This window comes from Chelonia mydas, chromosome 12, assembly GCF_015237465.2.
Source record: "Chelonia mydas isolate rCheMyd1 chromosome 12, rCheMyd1.pri.v2, whole genome shotgun sequence".
Taxonomy (NCBI): Eukaryota; Metazoa; Chordata; order Testudines; family Cheloniidae; genus Chelonia; species Chelonia mydas.
In genome coordinates, this window is record NC_051252.2 from 5,503,935 (window position 1) to 5,525,838 (window position 21,904).

Consider the following 21,904-nt stretch of genomic DNA (forward strand, 5'->3'; position numbering starts at 1 on the left):
TGCGCTGTTCCAGGAGCAGTGTTAACCCTTCTACACCCGCTGGGTAGCAATGCACCATGCAGAGGGAAACTGAGGCATGCCCTCGAAGTCATACAAATATTACAGAATATCCTCACTTCTTCACACATTCCCCCTCGATAAGGAAGAGAACAGGCCCTGGCTGGTACCTCCAGACTTGCCATGCACGTGTCTGGCAGCCGTGACTCTTGCAGGGGGACATTCACCCAAGCAGAGGGCCAGCCAGGCCTTGGTATTGCTTATACCCCACTTAAATCCTAGTTAGAGGGCTCAAGTGGTGCCTACATCTTGCGCTCTGTGGGGTGAATGTCTCCCCGCGTGAACTGGATCTCTCTTGGGATCCCTGGTTCCTGGGTGAAGCGAGGAAGGTTCCTCTTTCAATCTCCCTGTCTTCCTCTCCGCAAATTCCCTTCCTTCGCCATATCTGGCTGCAGCGTCTCACCAGCAGCTGGGGACACGGGGACCAGGCTGCTCCAGAGTCAGGTTCCCTGCTCTCCACACACAGCCCTGCCCCCTGCAGCTGCTCGTCTGCTGCGGTCCAGGCAGTGATGTGGGGCTGGGCATCAGTCCCACCCGGTTCAGCTGCGGGCTCTGCTTTACTGGGCTGGCGTTCCCTCTGGCCAGGTGAACCTCAAGGAGCAGGGGCAGCTGATGCGGCAGGATGAGTTCACCATCTGGCTGGGCCGCAAGAAGTGCCAGAGACACGTCTTCCTGTTTGAGGACCTGATTCTCTTCAGCAAGCCCAAGAGGATCGAGGGAGGCTTCGACGTGTACATCTACAAGCGCTCGTTCAAGGTCAGGCTTGCTCCACACAGTAGCGCCTCTGGGGGGCGTTCTTGGGCACACTCTTACTACTGCCTGTCACCTGTATTGCGGGAACCCCTCGGAGCCCAGACCTGGGCCAGGACCCCCCAGTGCTAGGCACTGTACAGACGCAGGGCGGAGAGATGGTCCGTGCCCAGGCAGCTCACAGTGTAGCAGACAGGCTCCAGAGGGAGACGATAAGCATGTGGCCCTGTGTTCCCTGCTGGGCCAGGGCTGGCAGGGCACTGCTCTCCTCTGCTGCTGCACTGCCAGGCGAGAGGGGGCTGGGCCTCATCAGCCTTCACCATGAGGGTCGTGCTGGCCAGGGGGCTGAATTCTCTTGGCTTCTCCAGGGGTGTGCTGGAGAGCGGGACTTGGTCCATGGCATGGGCTGAGGGGGCGCAATCCAGGACGGATCCGTGGCCCCCCCTTCCCAGTGCCCCAGTAGCCCTCCTGAGCATTGCATGTTCCCTCTCCCCAGACGGCAGATATCGGCCTGACGGAGAACACCGGGGACAGTGGCCTGCGCTTTGAGATCTGGTTCCGACGGCGGAAGTCCAGCGATACGTACGTCCTCCAGGCCAGCACAGCGGAGACCAAGCAAGTCTGGACCAAGGACATTGCCAAGATCCTGTGGCAGCAGGCCACCCGCAATAAAGGTGCGACCCCTCCCCATGGCACCTCCATCCCTTGAGGGCTCCTTGGGTACCTGGGTCTGGATGCTGCTCTCCACACTGGCCCAGGAAACCTGGTTCCTGGGAACTTTGTGTAGGTGCCTTGCCGCGTATGGTGTGGAACGACGACACTCCCTAGGTCTTTCCCTCTGTCGATCGTACCGCACGTCTGTGTCCCTCTCCCCGTGCTATCCAGGCTGAGGGACAGAGACTTGCCCAGAGTCACTCAGCAAATCGGTGGCCGAGCCAGGTGTCACAGCTCCCCAGGGTCTGTGCTCCTTGAGGAGCCCCCTTCGTGCGCCAGACCCCCTCAGGGTCCCGCTTAGGGTGACCAGATTCCCAATTTTATAGGGACAGTTCCGATTTTTGGGTCTTTTTCTTACATAGGCTCCTATTACCCCCCACACCCTGTCCCGATTTTTCACACTTGCTGTCTGGTCACCCTCGTCCCACTCTTCCTTCAGGGCAGGACACGCGTCCGCACCGCCTCCAAGACTGAGCTCCTGGGGTTCACACCAGGAGCTCGGCCCAGCAAGTCCAGCTGAGGTGGAACTTGAGTGATGCGGTTGTACTGACCTAATTTCCTAGTGTCTTCCTTAGCCTACCCTAAGAGCAACCATAATCCTTTCCCCCACTCTGATAGCAATGCAAACCATGGGGGAAACTGAGGCACACGTAAGACTATTACAATAAATTCCCACTTTTGTTACACCAACATGAGAACTCGGGTCTCCTGAGTCCTAGGGCAGTGTCCCTTCCAGGAGGCCACACAGGCTACCAGCCCTGCACCCCTATGCTGGGGCTTGCAGTGCAGCACCCATCTCCCCCAGGCATGCAGCTGAAGACCCTCCATCCAGAGCCCGACCCCACACTCGGCCTTGGCCAGAGCTCCCACAGCTGGAGGCTCTGAGCTGCCAGTCCTGGTGGGGCTCGCTCGCTTGTTTGCCAACTCTCCCAGCGGAGCATCCCCCAAGCAGTGAGTGGCAAAGGAGCCAGGCCCAGTGCTTCACTAGCAGGGCTCCAGCAGCCTGCTAGGGGGTTTTGTGGGCTCAGGGCTCCTGGCCCAGTCCCAGGGGGTCAGTGCAGTCTCCTCTGTGCTGGAGACGGGGGAGAGCCGCACTTTGCTCTATGCTCCGCTGCTGTCTCCCCAGAAATCCGCAGGCAGGAGATGGTGTCCATGGGGGTAGGGAACAAGCCGTTTCTCGACATCACGCCCAGCGAGGCAGCTATCAACGACCGTGCCATCGATTACATCATGAAGGGCAGAGGTAGGTGCCAGCCCCGCTGCCCCTCCGCCCAGAGCCTGCGCAGGGCTGACGCTCACGGCTTTGTTTTGTGGCAGGAGCTCGGACGAGGGCCTCCATCGCGGTGTCTCTGTTTGACCACTCCAACCCCTACAAGAGAACCCAGACGCCTCTCTCTGCTGGCAGCGCCCCCTCCGCCTACAGCCCTTCGTCCTCCTCCCTGCTCGGGCCCCTCAACCTGCACATGTACCTGGAGCAGGCCCTGCTGCCGGGCGTGCTGGCCCCCGGCCGCCCCTTCCACGCCGGCGCCTGCATCGAGGAAGATGAGCAGGAGCATGAGACCAGCAGCCAGCCTTCGCTGAGTACGTATGAGCGGACAGCCGCTGGGCACGCAGGGAGCCCCTCTGCCACCTGCACAGCCCCAGCGCAGAGCCCTGAGCTTCCTCGGGCACCTCCCTCACCATCAGGCCGGGCCCCTGGGCAGGGCAGTGACAACTCCTGCCCTCCAGCTCCCCACGGAGCCCTGCTTACACAAGCTTCACCTGTTCCCTTCCCATGGGCCTGTCTCCCTCTGCCCCTGTTTGCTGAGGGGTTACGATGGGCACTGCTGCCCATGGGACCCAGCTCTGATGCTGTCCCCCAAGCCCTCTGCCTGTGTGAATTCGACGTGAGACAGTTAGTGCTTCGTGGTGTCTGTTTTCCCAGGCCCCAAGCGCAGCTCTGCCAGCTTTAGGCAGGGTCCTGGGCTCCCCTGCGCTCTCGGTCCGTGGGGTACTCTTTTCTTACCACCCTTCCTGAAGGAGCTGGTGGGGTGACCACCCCCCAACCCTTAGAGCTCCACATGTCACCTCTGCAGAGCTCGCCTGCGCCTCACGCCAGGGTGTGGAGCTGTGTGCTGCCCTGGGGAGGGGGCAGAGGGACACTCCCCTGTTCTGCCATCAGGTATTCGGGAGTCCCCGGCACAGCAGCCCTGGGACTTGCACGCCCAGCTCAGTGGAGATACCCGCAGGAGGGGTCCGAGTAGGAACCTGCAGCCTCCTCTGGCATGTTAGCAGGGTCATCATCTGATCAAGCAGCTCTAAAGCAGGCCACCTTTTGTCAGTGGTGGGGAGCTCTCAGACAGGCCTGGGGTCTGCACTGGGGCGTGCTGCACCCTAGGGAAGAAATGGATCCATCTTACCTGGCCTTCATCACCATACCCTCATAACGTCACACGCATTTCTCCTCACAGCCCCCAGCGAGGCAGAGCAGGGCCGTTATCCCCATTGCACAGATGAGAAACTGAGGCACAGAGAGACTGAGTGGCTTGCTCAGGCTCATCCAGATCAGGAACTGACTCCAGGGCTCTAGTCCCCCACTGTTGTCCTATCACTAAACCACCCTTCCACATCCAAGGCCCACCTGCATAACAGCTTCCCCCTGCCAAGCACCTTTCAGCCCGAGTGCTTTCGCCCGGATAGACTGGGAGGACTTGCCCCCGGCCGGAAGGCAGCCGCTCTGGGTGGGACACGGTAACTCATTAGTAGCGCACAGAGTCTAGGGCGAAGCAGTTCGTCTCCAGTTGACATTGCCGGGGAGATGTATGGAGGGAGAAGGCCAGGACGCCTTGTCTAGCACGACTGCTGCAGCATGTGCCATGGGGCTTTTAACCACCCAAGGGCTCCCGGCTCCCCCCACTTGTGCCCTCCAAAGGCCCCCTCCCTGCTCGGCTCATGCTGAATCCCCGCTCCCCCCCCGCTGACTCTCCAGTGCTGTGAGTGTTAGCCAGGCCCGTGGGCAGCCTGCGCTGGGGTGGGGTGGCCATGGGCTGCACAGACATGCGCCATGGAGCCTGGGGTGTGCAGCCCGGGATCAGCTTGTGTGGCTTCGCCTGAGCAGGTCCCTTACGGGTGGTTCCTGCCCTTTCTCCTCCCAGCGACGGAGAGCTCCGAGTCCTCCCAGTGCATGTCGGGCAGCGGCTCCAGTGGCTCCGACAGCGGCTGTGTCTCCAGCGTCCCCCAGGAAAGCTTCTGTGACGACGTGGGCTCGCCGACGTACACACCACTGGGCTCCCGGCACAGCTCCACGCTCACCTCCCCGCTGGACGAGAACCCCAACTTCGCTAAACGCCAGTACAGGTCTGCGGTGAGTCAAAGCAGCTAGCGCCCCCACGTGCACGGCATGGGTGCAGGCTGCCCCCCAGCGACAGGTGCTGCACCTGTGTGACCCCGGGCGGGGACACAAGACTTCCTCCTGCACAGCTCGGTGACAAAGCTCATGTTGCCCCCAGAGAGTCAGGCTGGACCCCCGAGTGTTGTGGGATCCTGACAAAGCAACTGGACACCGCCCTGAGGAGGGAGCTGCCGTTCCCTCTGCTGTGCCATTCCCAGAGGGTACTCAATGCTAGCATGCACTTAGCCACGCCTGGGCATTGGCAAGCACGTTTCAGCTACTGCTCTGCAGAATAATGGAGCTTGGGAGGGGCTGTCCCACAGCTCCTTTCCCGGGGAAGGGCTGGGTGTGCTCTGGGGGGGACGGGATGAAGGAGTCCCAGGTGGGACACTCATGAGTTTGAATGTTCTGTTACCATGTCTCCTTGGCATCCCTCTGACTTGCCAGCCCTTTACTCTTCCCAGCCTAGCGGGATGGTGTCCCCTAACGCTGGCTTCTCTCCGCAGACAGCAGGCCCGGTCACCGTGAGCCCCTCGACAGTTGTGTGAGCCCCTCTGCACAAGTGTTCTGCCTCAAGGCACAGAGCTGTAAGTAGCTGCTGGGGGGAGGTCAGTGCTGGCCGGGTTTGGCAGCCGTGCCGAGCCAGGAGAATCTCAGCCATGGCTCCATGTTAATGATGGCTGCTGGCTAACCCCTGAGATTGTGGGCCAGCTGCTTAGAGACACGTTGCAGGGTCTGGCTGAGGCAGTGTGTAAACGAGTCCTTACCAAGGACATGCGGGCGCTAGCTTGGGTCTAGTCTCTGTGCCATTGGCCCAGGGAGGATCCTTAGGCTGGCTTTGACCCAGCCACCTAGCCACTGCCCTGTCTCTTCTTTGCCAACATCCTGCTGCACCCCAGCCCCTCTGACTTGACGCTGGGAGTCAGCCATGTTTCCCCCAAGGCTGCTGCTAGCTCACTGTCTCCGTGTCTGTCCCCTGAGCCTAAGGAGACAGGGCCCTCGTTAGCAGAGTTCGTTAGGAAGGCCAGACCCTGAGATGGCCTGGTTCTGCTTGGCTGCCCTGAGGCCCACCCTCAGCTCTGCACTGTCGCTAGGAGACTGCAGCTGTCCTGCCGATGCAGGTTTGGGAGGGCAGGCCGCACGTGGGACTCCAGGAGAGCTCCATTGATGCTTCTCAGGCAGCCCCGGGGAGAGCTGCCGAAGGGGACACCACATGACTCACTTCTGAGCACAAGTATATCTGAGAGCAGCTGACACAAACATCGCCCCCATCCTTCCTCGGGCCATGGAACATGACACTGGGGGCCAGCAGCTGCTGTTCCTGCAGGGGGGTTGACACAGTCTCGTTTCTTTTCTAGTAGAAGGGGGAAGATCCAACCCTGGGAAACTTCCAGATCTGCAGCCAAACGTGGTGACTCAGTTCTCACTCCGCTTCTTAACCAACAGCCCCCTACCCTGGAACCAACAAAGCCAGCATGAAAAGGGGGGATGCAGGATTGGGGCAAGTGGGGCTCCTCCTTCCTGTGCATCACCCGTGTCCCTGTCCATGGTCCAGTTGATGCTTGTGTTAGTCGGCTGGTTCGTTTGGGGTTTGCTGACTGTGTTCACATGGCAACAAGTCACCAGAGTGTAGATCAGTGTTCTGTGACCTGCCGGGGGCAGAGCGAAATCAAATTCACAGGCAAAGCTGGAAGCTCCATAACAACGGTGTGCTGGGTGTAGATCAGAACCCGGCCCTGTTGTCTGAATTAGGCTATGGTGTCAGGACTCTGAGATTGGGGCGGAGGTCAGGCTCCCTTTCCTCTCCAGCAGGGAAAGCCCGTGCTGTGGCTGCAGCCTTGTGGGGGTGAGAGGCTCTCTCAGGGTGAGGGAAAGCACCTTGCTGTCAGGACCCTGGCCCAGCAAACCCAGAAGGGCCATGCTGGATTTTCATACAAGCTTGGAGGCAATAGCTTGTGAAACGGCTGTTTGCTTAGCCTTATGATTAATCCGGGTTGCAAAATGCACTTGGCACTAATAACATGTTCGTTCTTGGATGGCTGCTTAGCGATTTAGAGGCTAGGGTCTATTACTGAAGTAGGTGAGTGAGGTTCTGTGGCCTGCAATGTGCAGGAGGTCACAGAATCATAGAACCGTAGGGCTAGAAGGGGCCGCAAGGGTCACCTAGTCTAACCCCTGTCAAGAGGCAGGATTTGTTGTATCTAAACCATTCATGACAGATGGCTCCAGCCTCCTTTTGAAAACCTCCAGTGAAGGAGCTTCCATGACATCCCTAGTCAGACTAGATGATCATGATATTCCCTTCTGGCCTTAACATCCGTGAGTCTAGGAGATTAATTAACAAGGTGATTGGTGAGACACCCAGAGAGACTCAATGAGGTATATTAATAACATGGCCAATATAAGCAAAGTCACAGAACTAGGAAAACAAAATTAAAATAACAGCAGAATCCACATCATGTGCACTCATGACTAGGACCCTACCAAATTCAGGGCCATGACAAACGCATCACAGACGGTGAAATCTGGTCTCCACCCCGTGAAATCTGTATAGCATAGAGTAAAAACACACAAAAGACCAGATTTCACGGGGGGAGACCAGCATTTCTCAAACTGGGGGTCCTGACCCAAAAGGGAGTTGCAGGGGGGCCACAAGGTTATTTTAGGGGGGTTGCGGTATTGCCACCCTTACTTCTGCGCTGCCTTCAGAGCTGGGCGGCCGGAGAGCGGCGGCTGCTGACCGAGGGCTCTGCAGGCAGCAGCCCAGAAGTGAAGGTGGCAATACCCATCCCAGGCCATCCTGACTTCTGCGCTGCTGCTGGCCGCGGCGCTGCATTCAGAGCTGGGCTCCCGGCCAGCAGCCGCCGCTCTCCGGCTGCCCAGGCCTGATGGTGGTAGTAGTAACACAACCCCCCCTACAATAACCCTTGCGAACCCCCGCACCCCCCCCCCCCCACACACACACACACACTCACCTTCTTTTCGGGTCAGGACCATACAATTACAACAGCATGAAATTTCAGATTTAATTAGCTGAAATCATGAAATTTATTATTTTTAAAATCCTATCACCAAGAAACTGACCAAAATGGACCGTGAATTGGGTGGGGCCCTATCCATGAATCTGCAGGGCTGGGTTCCCCCTTAAAGCGAGATAAGCATTAAAGCTGCCACCACGCTGCTATCCCACAGTTCCCTGTGAGGGCTGGGTTTGATTCCCTTTCAGACACCTATTCCTTACGCCCACCTACCCCTGAGACCATAGTTGATTCTGTTTGTGCCTCTTGTCAATACGTGTCACTCCGGCTGTCCATCGCTGGGGCTCTGACAAGTGTCCTAAGTGTTCGCACAGATTGGAGTCTCTGCACAGTGCAGCTAAGGAGTCTGGCTAAATAAAGCCTTTGCAGTCTGACAGTTTCTCTCAAGACACATATGGCTAAATCTTCCAACCCAAGGTTACTTGCTTTTGTTAACTTTCATGAGGCCTCATGCGGTCTTCTGCTAACAATTCTGACCCAGCGAAATGCTTCCGGCTCACATGTTAAAATAAGCTTTTAGTTCTTTGCTTACTCCTACTTGCAGAATGGCTTTAGTTTCAGGGGCACTCATTTAACAAGCATCTTATCTCCTTCTAAAACGTAACTGACGATTTACCTGATCTGCTGAGCTCAGGTCATGGGTCAAAGGTCAACACTGCACATGGGGAAGTGGCGACCTACATCTCGCTGCAGCAGTCGTCACAGGGAATGTACCCCCGGGTAGAGTGCAGCAAGCCTAACCATTGCCTGGTGCTGTGTTCCAGGTCTGATCACTGGTTCCATTGAGCCCACGGAAGAGTCCACGTCTCTGACCGGCACGAGGAGACTGGAGATGTTCAAGCCCAACCACAGGCTCGTCAAACCAGTCCAGCACTGGCACTTGGCTGGGGAGCGCCCCCAATTAGTGCCCTGTTAACTAGACGCCACCGCTGGTGTGTTGGAGGGGCAGTTAGTCCTTTATTTATAAATGTATTAACACGTAACGTAGCAATTTGCAAAGACAGAGTATTTTGGAAGCTCTGGACTGTACAGATTTTGTTACTCGTTTTGTTCTTTGTGCTGCCCAGTTTATAACGTTTATGGAAGGGCTCGAGGAGGAAACGAACGAGGTATTTAATAAAAGTAGCGCCATTTCCATTTGGGCTGCGTGCTGCGCTGCAGCGCGAGATCTGCGGCCTCCCTTTTGTTTTAGATTGGCTAGTGTAGCGATAATTTATTTCCTTGGCTTAACACTTCTGTTTTAATAAAACCAGGTTCATTGTTACGTCAGGTGCTTGCAGTGCTGAGCTGCTCCCTGCCTTAGTACCACTATGAGCTGTCAGTGTCTCCCACCTCCCTGTCTGACTGTTGGGAAGATTGACACCGGAACCCTACAAAACCAGACATCCCACTGGGCAGCAGAGTAGTGTTCCCAGGGCAGATGTGGGGAGGCCCCAGCACAGCAGCGGTGCCAGAGCAGGTCAGAGGCGACGTCAGTGGGAGCCGTCCTGCAGAAGCCAGATATGCTCTCCTGGCTCTGCAGCACGTCTGTTGGAGAGAAGAAGGGAACCGTTCATGCTGTCCAGTCCCAGCTCAGTTGCTGTCTTTGTGGCAGACCTCACAGGCGGCAGCCGGGCCTAAGGGCATGAGGCATAAGGGGCAAAGTCAGCATTGTGGAGAGGCTGTTACAGAAGGAATGGGGGCGTGCCCAGTGTGGCTGGGTGGAATAGAGGTATGCTGGCCTGGTCTGCCGTTGCCTTTGTCGTGTGTTCTAGGCCCATTCAGATGCCCAGCCCCAGCATGCGGTGGTGGTAATCAAAGTAGCACAGACCAGAGCCCCATCTGAGCACAGCAGCTACGGAGTGTGTGGAGCCCAGATCATTATGCCACTGAAACCGTCAAGGCCCCAGCTTTAACGCAGTGTAATCCCAGCAGAGACACGCATTTGCCTGTGTGTGATGCGCCCCTTAGGACAGTTTGAGCTCCTCGGTAAGCGCGGTCAGGGAAGTTGGACTTTACTGACGCTGCAAGGGCTTGTTTGGCTTGGAATCCTTTCATTTAACATGTAGTGGGGGAAATGCAAACCTGCTGGCTGAGAGCATGTTTACTTAGGGCTTCTTCAAGTGCTGCAAACCTTTAGCCCCCAGCTTTTGCAACACGTACACACACCACACTTGGCCTTAATAATAGTAGGGAGCAGCCAACTGCGTAACTAGTTTCTCTGCATAGCTGCTGGTTTGGGTCCATTCACAGTTCAGTGCTTTCTAGGCTCAGAAACGCTCACCCTCCTGGGCACACATCTAGCCTTTGCATATCAGCCCTGTTCCTTTTCATTCGGAAATGTACATAGAACACTTCTTTGATGTTCCATTAATAAGCTGATACTTTTTCAGTCTTACTCCTTTTTAGATGTCAAAATGGAAGATGATTGACATTTTGGTACAATAATGTGTGGTGAACAATTGGCCAGGGACGATTTTAGAACCCGTTGTGTAAAAATCTCTAGCTAATTCTAAGCTTTGTGCCTCAACACAGTGCTAGCGAATACCACTAACGAGGGAAAGACTTTACCAACAATCCAAAGGGCACATGGAACTACCATTGTGACCAGTTTCTGAAATTCCTGTTACAGAGGTTTCTGCATTGCTGGAAGAATCTTTAGAAATGTTCAGCTGCCTCCTGGTTTTCCAGGATTTGATTTCACAGCCTAATAAAGGTTATTTTCTTCGTATGCGGTTGATTTGTGTTGCATGTCCATGTTGGGGCCAGGAGACGGGAAGCTGGAATGTGGAATGCATGTTGTCACGCAGCCACAGGATTAGTGTTACACCCCACCCCCCACCCCCCCAGCTTTGGAACAGTCCAAGGGGGTCTCACTCTTCCTTCAGGGTAGGCCACATGGCCTCACTGCATCCTAAAACGGGATTTGGGGGGTGTCAGAACTCCTGCTTCATGCCAGAAGCTCTGTTCAGCCGGTCCAGCTGAGAGAGGCTTGTGCACTCTTCAGGGATTCATGCACCTCAGCAAGTATTTGCAGTGACGCTCAAGCAGCCGGGTTTAAACTGGAACACAGCATAGGGAGGCTTCAGGGTAGCATCGAGAAATGAAGGTTAAAGCCTGGTCCATTCTGCTACAGCCAAGCTGTTCAGGCTCTCGTTGTCTCTCAGTCTCACCTCCTTAGTGCGTTTCCCAGGGCCAAGCCCCCAACGCCCTCCACCTCACACATACCCAGGCCTTTGTTCTCGAGCGGGGGGTCTGTGCCCAGCTTCCCTCCTGAGAGGTGGGGGAATCCTCCTCCCTCTGGGGCACTGGTTGCTGGGTGTCATGTCTCAGTGAGTGGGTTTTCCATTGTCTTGGATTTTTCATTGATGGGGGGGGCGGGGCCTTCAGTCTTTTTTTGTAAAGGCCCGTTCAGGCGCAGATAAGTAGACGACATTCGTACCTAAAGTTCCCAGTCTGCTCGAAGAGAAAACCACCCTTTTCCCTCCAATGGGTACTAATGCAGCACAGAAGGGCACTTGAGGCACGCAGTGGGGTCAGTCTGGAGAATTCCCACTTCATCACACATACACATTAGACAGCAGCAGGCACTGCCCTTAATGTGAGGCTGCAACCAAGGCCAGCGTTTGTCTCCCATAAAAGCCGCAAACGAAGGCCAACTGGCCAAAATGTTACGGCAGGTATGAGCCGAAACTAAACTTTTCTCCCCATAGCAGGCAAGGGGCAGAGTCAGTTTACGGGGCTAAGCTGCTTGGGCTCTAATGCACAGGCCCATTGTTGCTCAAATGCACATTTTCAAAGTTACTATTTGTACAGCATGGTAAGGCTGCGCCAACCAGCTAAAAACAGGGAGTCACACGACTGCTGGGGGAACCCCTCTGCTTTCATTCAGAGCAGGCCTAGCAAAGCCTGTATCCTGGCATCAGGGCTGTTTCTCTGGCGACTGAATCCCCCGCCCGCCCCCCACAAGCCTGACATTAATCTAACAAGGTGCAGGTGGTTAGAAAATTCTTCAACCCTAATCTGCCCAAATGGAGTCAGGTCACCGAGCCGTGCAGTGGAGGCCTCATCAGCCCCACAAAGCCCCCAGGGCGGCTCAGCGAGGCAAAGGGGGAGGTGCGCTGACGCCACGTGCCTGTCAGTCACACCTGGCTCAGGAGAGCCGCAGGTCGTGTTTCCACATACGAACCAGGGCATTACATTAGCGCACATGGGCCAGGGTCTGTCACCTTTACGCTGCCTTGTGGTCAAGGTGAGGGTGGCAGCACGGGGGGGGGGCGGTGAGAGAGACACACACACCAGAAAACCGACAGTCTGTGATCACAGGGTTTCTCCTCCACCCACACAGAAGGAAAGCTGAGAGGCCAGCGTCTCTCCCAGGACAGTTCCAGGCGTTCAGAGGCCTGAGCTCGCAATGGTCTTTTTCAACTGGTTTTGTTTCTGGTAAATTTAACCTAATTCTGCATTTCCTGCTTCTTCATATTTTTGGGTTTCGGTAGTTGGTTTGCGTTCACTAAAAGTTTTGTGTAAGTTTTTCTAGGGCTTCAGTGCCTGGTTCTCTCAACCTTAATTCATCTTAGAAAGGCTTTTCAGCTGGGACCTGTCTAACCTTCCACAGCGTTAATGTCTGATTTACCAGCTGAGCTGTCAGAAGCAAGGACAGACATTTCACAGCAAGAAACAGCCAGGTCAAACTTTATTAAAGCTCCTGTAAATTATTTTCCCAAGCCAAAATATGAGATGGATTTGGAATACCCTTTCTTTACCAGTAAATCAATGCAGTGACTGTACTTCCATGCAAATGGCAGTGTAAACTGAAAGGAATAATCAAAGAGACAGTTACGCATCAATCAGAATACAGAGTAGTGCACTAGTACAGCTCCTAACAGAGTCCTAGAATTGTAGGCCTGGAGGGGACCTTGCAAGGTCATCTAGTCCATCCCTGCACTCATGGCAGGACTCTTTATCTAGACAGGGGTCTCAAACACGCGGCCCGCGGGGTTATTTTCTGAGGCCCGCCAGCTCCCCGTGCCTGCCTGCCCTGCCCCCGCGCTGCTCCGGGAAGCAGCCAGGACATGGGGTGGGCGGGGGGGGTCTGTGTGTTGCCCTGGCTTCCCGGAGCGGCACGGGGGCAGGGCAGGCAGGCAGGGAGGGAGCCGCCCTGCCCCCAGTGCACGCCTGGCCGGACCCGTCCCCCAAACCTCTCCTGCAGCCAAACCCCTGCCCTGAGCCCCCTGCTGCACCCCACACCCCTCCTGCACCCTGACTCCCTGCCTTAAGCCCCCTGCTTCACCCCTCCTGCACTCCAACCCCCTGCCCTGAGCTGCCTGCCACACCCTGCACCCCGACCCCCTGTCCTGAGCCCCCTGACACACCCCGCACCCCTCCTGCACCCCTACCCCCTGCTGTACCCTGCACCCCTCCTGCACCCCCTGGGGGCAGGGAGGGGGCAGAGCTGGGTTGGGGATTTCAGGGAATGGGTTGGAATGGGGGCAGGGAAGGGGTGGGAAGAGGCAGGGCAGGGGCGGGGACTCACAGAAGGGATGGAATCGGGGCAGCGGTGAGGGGTGGTGGCCAGTGGTGTGGCCCTCGGGCCAATGTACTAGTCCTCATGTGGCCCTTGTGGTCATTTGAGTTTGAGACCCCCCCTGATCTAGACCATTCCTGAGAGGTGACTGTCTAATCTGCTCTTAAAAATCTCCAGTGATGGCGATTCCACAACCTCCTGAGGCAATTTGTTCCAGTGCTTAACCACCCTGACAGTTAGGCATAGGTATTTCCATCCTTCCTGCAATTTAAGCCTATTGCTTCCTGTCCTGTCCTCAGAGATTAAGAAGAACAATTTTTCTCCCTCCTTGTAACAACCTTTTATGTACTATAAACTGTGATCATGTCCCCTCACAGTCTTCTCTTCTCCAGACTAAACCAACCCAATTCTTCCAATCTTCCCTCATAGCTCATGTTTTCTAGACCTTTGATCATTTTTGTTGCTCTTCTCTGGATTTTCTCCAATTTGTCCACATCTTCCCTGAACTACTCCTCAATACTCCAGTTGAGGCCTCATTAGCTCTAGAGACGGCAAGTATCATCGTGTCCCTTTTACAGGTGGAGAAAATGGTTCCCTGAATGGCTTCGGATTTAACTGACAAGAGTGGTATGATTTTAAACTAATAATATTAACATCTGTACAACTTTTATCCATATATGCTGCAAACTAGCTCCGAGTTCAACCATCCCACAAGGAAAGCCGAGGAAGCACAAACTAATATAAAAGCGGATAAATTTGTTCAGCATAGTCTGTCTTCAGTGATAACACAAGGCTCTTGAATGCTCTGTACTTACTTCCACCCATCTAAGTAGCTTTTCATGAACAGGTCCGTCATCGTTAAAAGGGTTTGTGTTCAAGACATCAGCAACAAACTCCCTTGGTGTGATCCGCTGGGTCTAATGTAATAAAAGGTTTGTCTCAGTCGTACTCTTACCTGGTCCTGCCAATGAGCCTCGGGCTTATTCGTGTGCAGAGCTGCATCCAGACCGGGTAGCCCCCAGTAATACTGATGTGTACAGGACCAGGAGAGAAAACGCATTGCTCCCAGAGTGGCAGATTTGCTACATTCTTAGATCTGACCTGTGAGAAGCAACGCGGCCCCCACAGTCTGACAGGAAACACTTTTTAAACACTGGCCATTGAAAAGAAGCTGCTTCCAACCCAGCTCACAGAGCCGCACAGACTGCAGGAAAGTGCTGGAGGCAGGTGGTCGCTCTTTGCTCACCCCAGCCCTAGCTGACATGGTTCACTCAGTGATTTAAGAAACAAACAGGGACGAGTAACAGATTTACCCAAGATGACATGTCCAGCCATAGACACCTGGCCAGCCCACAGCGAACCCTCATGTCTAGAGGTGGAGCTATGCCACCGCCTCTCACCCCTGCCTTGACCAGCAAGGTGCGGTAGCCTAGGGCTAGAGCCACAGAGAGACTTCGTCTCCTTGCCATGCAGTGTAATTCCCAGACTCCCTACAATGCACATGGGGAGAGTGAGGTGCCTAAGGGTCTGTCTACACTGCAGTTAGACACCCGCGGCTGGCCCACGCCAGCTGACTCAGGCTAAGGGGCTGTTTAATTGCAGTGTAGACTTTTGGGCTGGGGCATAGCCCAAGCCCTGGGACCATCCCACCTTGCAGGGTCCTAGACCCTGGGCTCCAGCCTGGGCCTGAAGGGCTACACCGCAATTAAACAGCCCCGCAGCCCAAGCGTGGGCCAGCTGCAGGTGAGTAACTGCAGAGTTAAACATATCCTACGAAAGCAATTCACGAAGCCAGCTCACTGAGCAGGAATCCTACCCCCTCTGCCCCTTAAAGGTAGCTGGGCATCTCCCTCCACAGGATTCATTGCCGAGCCCGCTCTTGGAGTCAGAGACCCGCATCCACCACACAGCCCATTGCAGCCAGTAGCCCAGTGAGCAGGGCACTCAGCAGGCATGGAGAAGCCCATGTTCAAATCCCTGCACTGGTGCTGGGACTTGACTTTAGGTCTCTCACACCCCAGTCACGTGCCCTGCCCACCAGGCTACAGCGTCACCCTCACTCTGGCCCACCCACTAGTTAATTATTTATACAAAGTGGAATGGTTTCAACAGGAGAGCACCAAAGCCTCAGGTGCAGAGCACACATCTGGGAGGCGGGGCATGTGGCTGCCAGTCACTGCTCTAACACAGCCAGAGCAGGAAGTTGAAAACCGATCATAGCTGCGGGCCCTAACCATTGCACTGGTGGGTATTCTGGGCCATACAGCTGCCCCCAAAGTCCCAATGTGCTTGCCTCCAGCAGGCTTTTGTGCAGCCTATGCACGCTCAAAACACGCCCACCTGATGAAGCCCTACGGGTGAGCCAGGGAGGGAAACACCCAGGCTGAGAATCCAGCCAGGGGTTAGGTGTGCACTAGGGCCCTGAGCAGTTTGGTGGTGTTAGGACATTGGTGGCTTTGTGCATGCACATGGGTTGGCATGTAGCCACCTCGGGGCCTTAACCAGCAGTCACTTAGGTGCTTACGGGGCTAGGCAGCATCTAAGCAGGAGTTTTGAGGCTCTCAGGAATGGTGGCCTCAGCTGCCTAAAGTGACAGTTAGGTGCCGAGGTCCCTCTGTGGATCTAGCTCCAGATGCCCTGTCTCTTGCTGGCAGTTTGAGCTTCTGCACTCACTGCTTCAACTGGGAAATTTGCCTTTGTGATTCCTTGCATCTCCTCTCTCCTTCTCTGGCCCAGAGGAGCGAGCTGCCTTGGACACTGGTTCTCTACTCTTCCCCTTTGCTCCACAAGCCCAAGGAGGGATTTTCTTCCTCTGGCTCATGATTCACAGTTGGGACCCCTCTCTCCTGGATTTAAGCACCTAAGCCAGCTCAGCCACTTAAGTAGCCCAAGTCCTAGCAGCCGAATATCTCTCTCCTACTCATGCTTGATAATGCTCTGACCCTCACCCTACCTTTCCCTGTGGCTCTGGCTAGCTTTTATGTAGGCACTCTGCTGCTCCTTCCACCTCTTGGTGGCCTGATGTGGGGCGGGGAGGTATCAGGTGCCCAGTGTACTTAAAGCACACCGATGGGATCATGCCCCAGTGGCAAGCTAAGCGTTCCCCTGCCTAGATTGCGACTCCTCCTTCAGCGCCTCTGGGGCTGTGACGTGAGCTAGGCTCTTAGCTGCAGGGGCAGCATCACTACTTAGGCAGCTTTGCAAAGCTGACTGGCAGAAACGTAGGTGCCATGGGGACTTAGGCACCTTTGATTAAATGTCAGTGGCACCTAAGTGATGGACGTAGGCACAGAAAGACGCAGTAGGCACCTCGATACCTGGCCCAGCTTCAGCACTGTTAGGAAATCATACCTACCCAAAGCCTGTGCACAAGCCTCACAACTTTGGCTGTGATCTCTCTGGCATCCTTCTGCCTGATGGAATTCAGGATGATGTCAGTCAGAAAACAATGGCACTTCCTGGCATAAAATATCTCTTCCCGTGCCAAAGCAAAACTTAGGAAAACTATATCTACAAGGAGAGTGTCAAACACAACATACAGAATTAGACACCCTATTTCAGCGTACTAGCTCCAGCCCTTTTCATTTAGCTGGCCACTGAGCCACCTGTCTCCATTGTCATGGGTGCAACAGAATCCTGTAACACACCATGTTCTGATCCAGGGTCAATGGGCGTTGCAGAGTAAAAACTGACCAAGCATTTCAGGATTCTACCCTGGCTTTTTCTAATTGCTAAAAATATTCCCAGCTTTGCCTGGTGAGGTGTTGGGGAGCGTGACAAGGCCACTGGGATTAGCTACAAACAGCATCAGTACATTTCAAGCAGTAAAGCCTCTGGCACAGCAGAATGTCTCTAAAAAAAGTTTTCCAATAGGTACTGAATTGCCACACTGACCATTTCACTCAGACTGATACAGGGTTGGGCCCGTACAACAGCAACTACAGCAATGTAGCTGCAGGGATCTGCCAAAGAAAGCAGCTCTGTGGGTGTACACATACCTGGAGAGGTCTATCATGGGTGGGTGGGTGGGTGTGTGTGTGTGTGTGTAGCCCTGGCCCCTCTGGACTTCTCACAAGGAACAAAGAGCACATTGCAGCTGCAATCTGGACAGCACCTTACCCAGTAGTCCCCAAAACTCACTGACAATTGAAGAGATTAGTGATTGGCTTATTAGTCACCAGGCACTAACAGTGGGGACTCAATCTATAAATTTACCTGTAGTTTGTACTCCAGGAGCAGGCTCTAGCTACACCCCATATTCGTCACAGTAATATTATGATGATATAACATGATTATGGCATAATTATGATGCATTTTTTACAAGATGGGTCATGTAAGGTGTTATTGGAAAAGGTATGATTTGCTGAAGATATATAATTTTTGTATCTGAAGTTATGAATATTGACTATGGATCTGTATTTCAAATGTGCTTACTCTGGAAACACCCACAGCCAGCCTTTCAGGTACGACACTGATGAAGTTAGACAGTGCTGATGGCTCATCAGCAAAGACAATGGGCTGTGGAAAAGCTTTGTCTTACTGCAAAGGTTTCAGCCAGCCTCTAAGTAATGGCTGCTATGTCTCAGCAAGGGCATGTGACCAGACCACATGGTACTGAACTCCATTTTGAGTACCTGTATTTTTCTAGGCTGGGAACTGTTTTTGGAACAAAGGGTTCCCGCCCTATGTTAAAGCTATATAAGGTGGAGTGTGACATCATCTAGTGGCCTCACTCCCCACACAAGAGAACTCCTGGAAACACCTCAGGAACAAAGACTGAACTGGGGGAAGTGCTGGTCCCAGGCTAAAAGGATTTCTAGCCTGTGTATGGAAACCTGGTGAACTGCTTGTATCATCAGCCAGAGCGAGAAATTGCTAATTCATATCCAATCGTTCTAGTATTTTAGGCTTAGTTTGCAATTTTGTTTATTTATAGGTAATCTGCTTTGGTCTGTTTGCTATCACTTATAATCAATTAAAATCTATCTTTTGTAGTTAATAAACTTGTTTTTTGGTTTATCTAAACCAGCATGCCTTTAAGTGAAGTGTTTGGGGAAAAATCTCAGCTTGGTTAACATATTGAGGGAGAGGTAAACCATTTATGAGCTTGCATTGTACAGATCCCTGTGCAGTGCAACACGGTATAATTTTGGGTTTATACTCAGTGGGGGGTGCGTGCCTGGGGAGCTGGGTATTATCTTGGCTGTAGCCTCTCTATTGCTGGTTCATACAGCAGCTGGTTGGAGCCTGCATGTAACTGCAGCTGAGTGTGTCCCTACCTGTGTAAATGCTGGTGGGAGTGTAGGACCGGAAGTGGTCTACAGCTTGTCACAGCAGCACAGTGTGAGAGGGAGCCCAGGCTGGTAAGTGAGAGGGCTCAGTGGTACCCCAGTTCCAGGTGACACCCTGCAGGGAACCCATCACACTTGCCCTTTGGGGAAGTCAGTTAGAACTCGGGGTGTACTGTAAGTGCTAGGACTGATTTATTCTAACCAACTGTGACTACACACATCTATAGTTTGTTAGGGATTTATGATATTTTGGTAATCTACTGTCATCTGGTCTTGTCTTCCCTCTACTAATGATATAAACTTGTTGGCCTTCGTGCCAGCGCAAAAATTAAACAAGAATAGTTATAAAAGTGCTACCAAGAAGTTTGGTACTTAGCTCCTCATACTATAGACCAGGAAAAGGTATCAGAGGCATTTGTTGTCACACAAAAAGCCTTGTGGCACCATCGAAACGCTAAATAAGCTGCCAGATTTCCAGTTCTTTTCAATGTTACTGTACCTCTAGCCACTGGTTGAGTGTTTGCATTAGCCAGTTTGATGCCAGCACTGTAAACAACACTCTCTTCATGCCAAGTGCAAGATCCGTCACTGCCTACAACTGGAGGATGTTCGACTTTAAGGATGAATCCTACATTATTAAATTCTTTGGTTACCATGTTGGTTTGGTCATTGACGGTTGTTTCTGGGGATAAAAAAATATGTGGATTTTCAGACGATAAAACCTGCAAAACTTCTAACAGGATTAGCACATCTATTCACAGCAAATGAGGGGCACAGCATTTTCGCCCCCTTACTTCTAGTTGTACCCCTTTATTATTAAGGAATTATTATTAAACATTTATACTGCAGTAGCACTAGAGTCTACCAGTCTGGTGCAAGGCGCAGAACAACCATATTATAAATGACAGGTGGCAGTCCCTGCACCAAGGAGCTTACAAACTGAAGGTACAAAACCACAAATATTATCTCCCTCCTTGGGACTGAAATCCTGGAAATACTTAGTGATGGTTATCATGTGCTCCCTTAGTTGTTGCTTAACCAAGCCCAAACAGACTTAGCCTGGGATGGTCAGAGGAGCCTAAAAGAGTTCTAGCTATTGAGGTAATCATATGGGCTTCCTCACCATTGTACTGGAACACTTTGCAATCACTAACACATTTTACCTTTACACCACCCCCAGGAGGTAGGCAGTGCTAGCATCTCCTTTGTACAAGGCACAGGGTTCATTTTGTGACTTGTGCAGGGCCATGCGGTAAGCTTGCAGCTAAGACAGAAACTGAACTGAGATCAGGTGAACCCCATTTAGGCCCTGCTCCACCCACCTCAACTCCACTAGGTGCCTTTGAAAACCTCAGCTTTAGCTCTTCCAGTCTTTCCCCAGGAGTAGCTCATGGCAAGCAGAGACTTGCAAAATGTTCTCACTACAGCCTGGCATCAGCTGAGCCTATCTCAATTCAGACTAGCACAAGACTAATGATTGTGTGCTCTGGGCTTACTGTAATGCCCTGCATCTGAAACTCAGAAGCATACAAATCATAGAGGCTTTTCAATTTTGTTGTGAAAATAAATTCCTCTGAGCTGGTCTTGTACCCTTATTGGTTCTGTACAGTGCCAGGCATGTACTACAGACAAAGCCTAATGAATAAAATAACTCCAATACTTAAAAGGAATTGTACTAGTATCTTCACAAAACTTTGAAGAAGACTCAGTCAGATCCTCTCCCTCTGCTCAAAAAGCCCTGGGACCAACCTTCGCAGTCCTCTGAACGAGGACTAGAATTGCACTCCCATTGCATTTTCATCACGCTCCCAACTTCCACACAGAACATCAGTGTTGTAGAAGCAGCAGTGATCTGTATGCTCTGTATGACTATGCTATGTATAACCTGTATGCTCAAAAGGTCTGTTACACCTCCCCCGCATTTTGTCTCCTCTCCCTCTTTGAATACCTGTGAAGTGGCTTTCCCCCCTCCCCCTCCCTCCTGGAATGCTTGTGGGATGAATGGGCTGGTTGAACAGCTGGAAGATCAGAAGAGCTCCCAGGTAGACAAGGTGTCTGGGTCTCTAATTAGGCAGCGATCATACACCCATGCATGGACACTGCATGGACACTGGCCGAGGGGGAGTGGTTTGCATAGAGTAGTCATTGAGTGTTATTAAAGTAATTGGTCCAATTTCTTTCCGGAGACAATAATATGTTACTGAGATTCCAACTGTATCAGACAGGAGGACGAGTAAGTGTTTTTAAGCACAGGAAACCAGATTCTGTTTTCAGCTACACAGGTGAAAATGTGAAGTAACTATTGACTTTAGTGGAGCTACTCTGGATTTACACCTCTGCAACGGAGGTCAGAATTACCCAATGTCTGTAATGGAGGAGGAGCAGGGAAATTAATATCCGTGAATTAATTTCACTGGGCCAAATTCTTCCCAATTGCAAGTCCACTGAAATCAATAGTGATTAATTCAGCTCTCTTTGTCTCACTGTGAACAACTCTCCTGCACAATTTGCTGTTGTTACATCACGCTACCAAAGGGCTGTCACCAAAATCATCGTCTCTCCCACCTCTCTGATCACATCGCCCCTTTCTTGCTTCAGATCATAGAATCATAGAATAACGGAGTTGGAAGGGACTCTGGAGGCCATCTAGTCCAACCCCCTGCCCAGAGCAGGACCAATCCCAACTAAATCATCCCAGCCAGGGCTTTGTCAAGCCTGACCTTAAAAACTTCTAAAGAAGGGGATTCCACCACCTCCCTAGGTAACGCATTCCAGTGTTTCACCACCCCCCGAGTGAAAAAGTTTTTCCTAATATCAACCTAAACCTCCCCCACTGCAACTTGAGACCATTACTCCTTGTCCTGTCATCTGCTATCACTGAGAATAGTCTAGATCCATCCTCTTTGGATCCACCTTTCCGGTAGTTAAAAGCAGCTATCAAATCCCCCCTCATTCTTCTCTTCTGTAGACTAAACAATCCCAGTTCCCTTCACTGGCTTCTCCTCTGCCTCAAGTTCCCGGACCTTGTCCTCACCTGTAAACATCTCCACCACTCTTCTTCCCTCAGTAACCGTTTCTCAGCCTCCTGCTTCCAGTGACTATGTTTGTCCCAAGCCACCTCCAAAAAGCCCTTTTGTGTCCTTCTCCCACTCATATCTTCACACCTTCGTCACACATC

The 21,904-nt window shown here is 52.9% G+C and overlaps 2 protein-coding genes across 3 annotated transcripts in view; one reads left to right on the plus strand and one right to left on the minus strand.

The window, feature by feature from the left end:
* PLEKHG4 (pleckstrin homology and RhoGEF domain containing G4) overlaps positions 1 to 10,639 on the plus strand; it is a 171,228-nt gene extending 160,589 nt beyond the window's left edge. Inside the window, 7 exon segments of the mRNA XM_043526266.1 lie at positions 643 to 813; positions 1,304 to 1,481; positions 2,648 to 2,764; positions 2,839 to 3,102; positions 4,656 to 4,864; positions 5,398 to 5,478; positions 8,694 to 10,639. Coding sequence (XP_043382201.1) covers positions 643 to 813; positions 1,304 to 1,481; positions 2,648 to 2,764; positions 2,839 to 3,102; positions 4,656 to 4,864; positions 5,398 to 5,439 — 981 coding nt within the window. The 3' untranslated portion in view covers positions 5,440 to 5,478; positions 8,694 to 10,639.
* Positions 10,640 to 12,587: 1,948 nt separating this feature from the next.
* Positions 12,588 to 21,904, minus strand: part of KCTD19 (potassium channel tetramerization domain containing 19) — a 47,391-nt gene continuing 38,074 nt past the window's right edge. For both annotated transcript variants that reach the window (XM_043526237.1, XM_043526236.1), the window contains exons 14-17: positions 19,226 to 19,408; positions 16,791 to 16,945; positions 14,251 to 14,352; positions 12,588 to 12,722 (exon numbers count right to left, since the gene is read on the minus strand). In XM_043526237.1, coding sequence (XP_043382172.1) covers positions 12,624 to 12,722; positions 14,251 to 14,352; positions 16,791 to 16,945; positions 19,226 to 19,408 — 539 coding nt within the window. In that variant the 3' untranslated portion in view covers positions 12,588 to 12,623. The remainder of the gene's footprint in view (positions 12,723 to 14,250; positions 14,353 to 16,790; positions 16,946 to 19,225; positions 19,409 to 21,904) is intronic.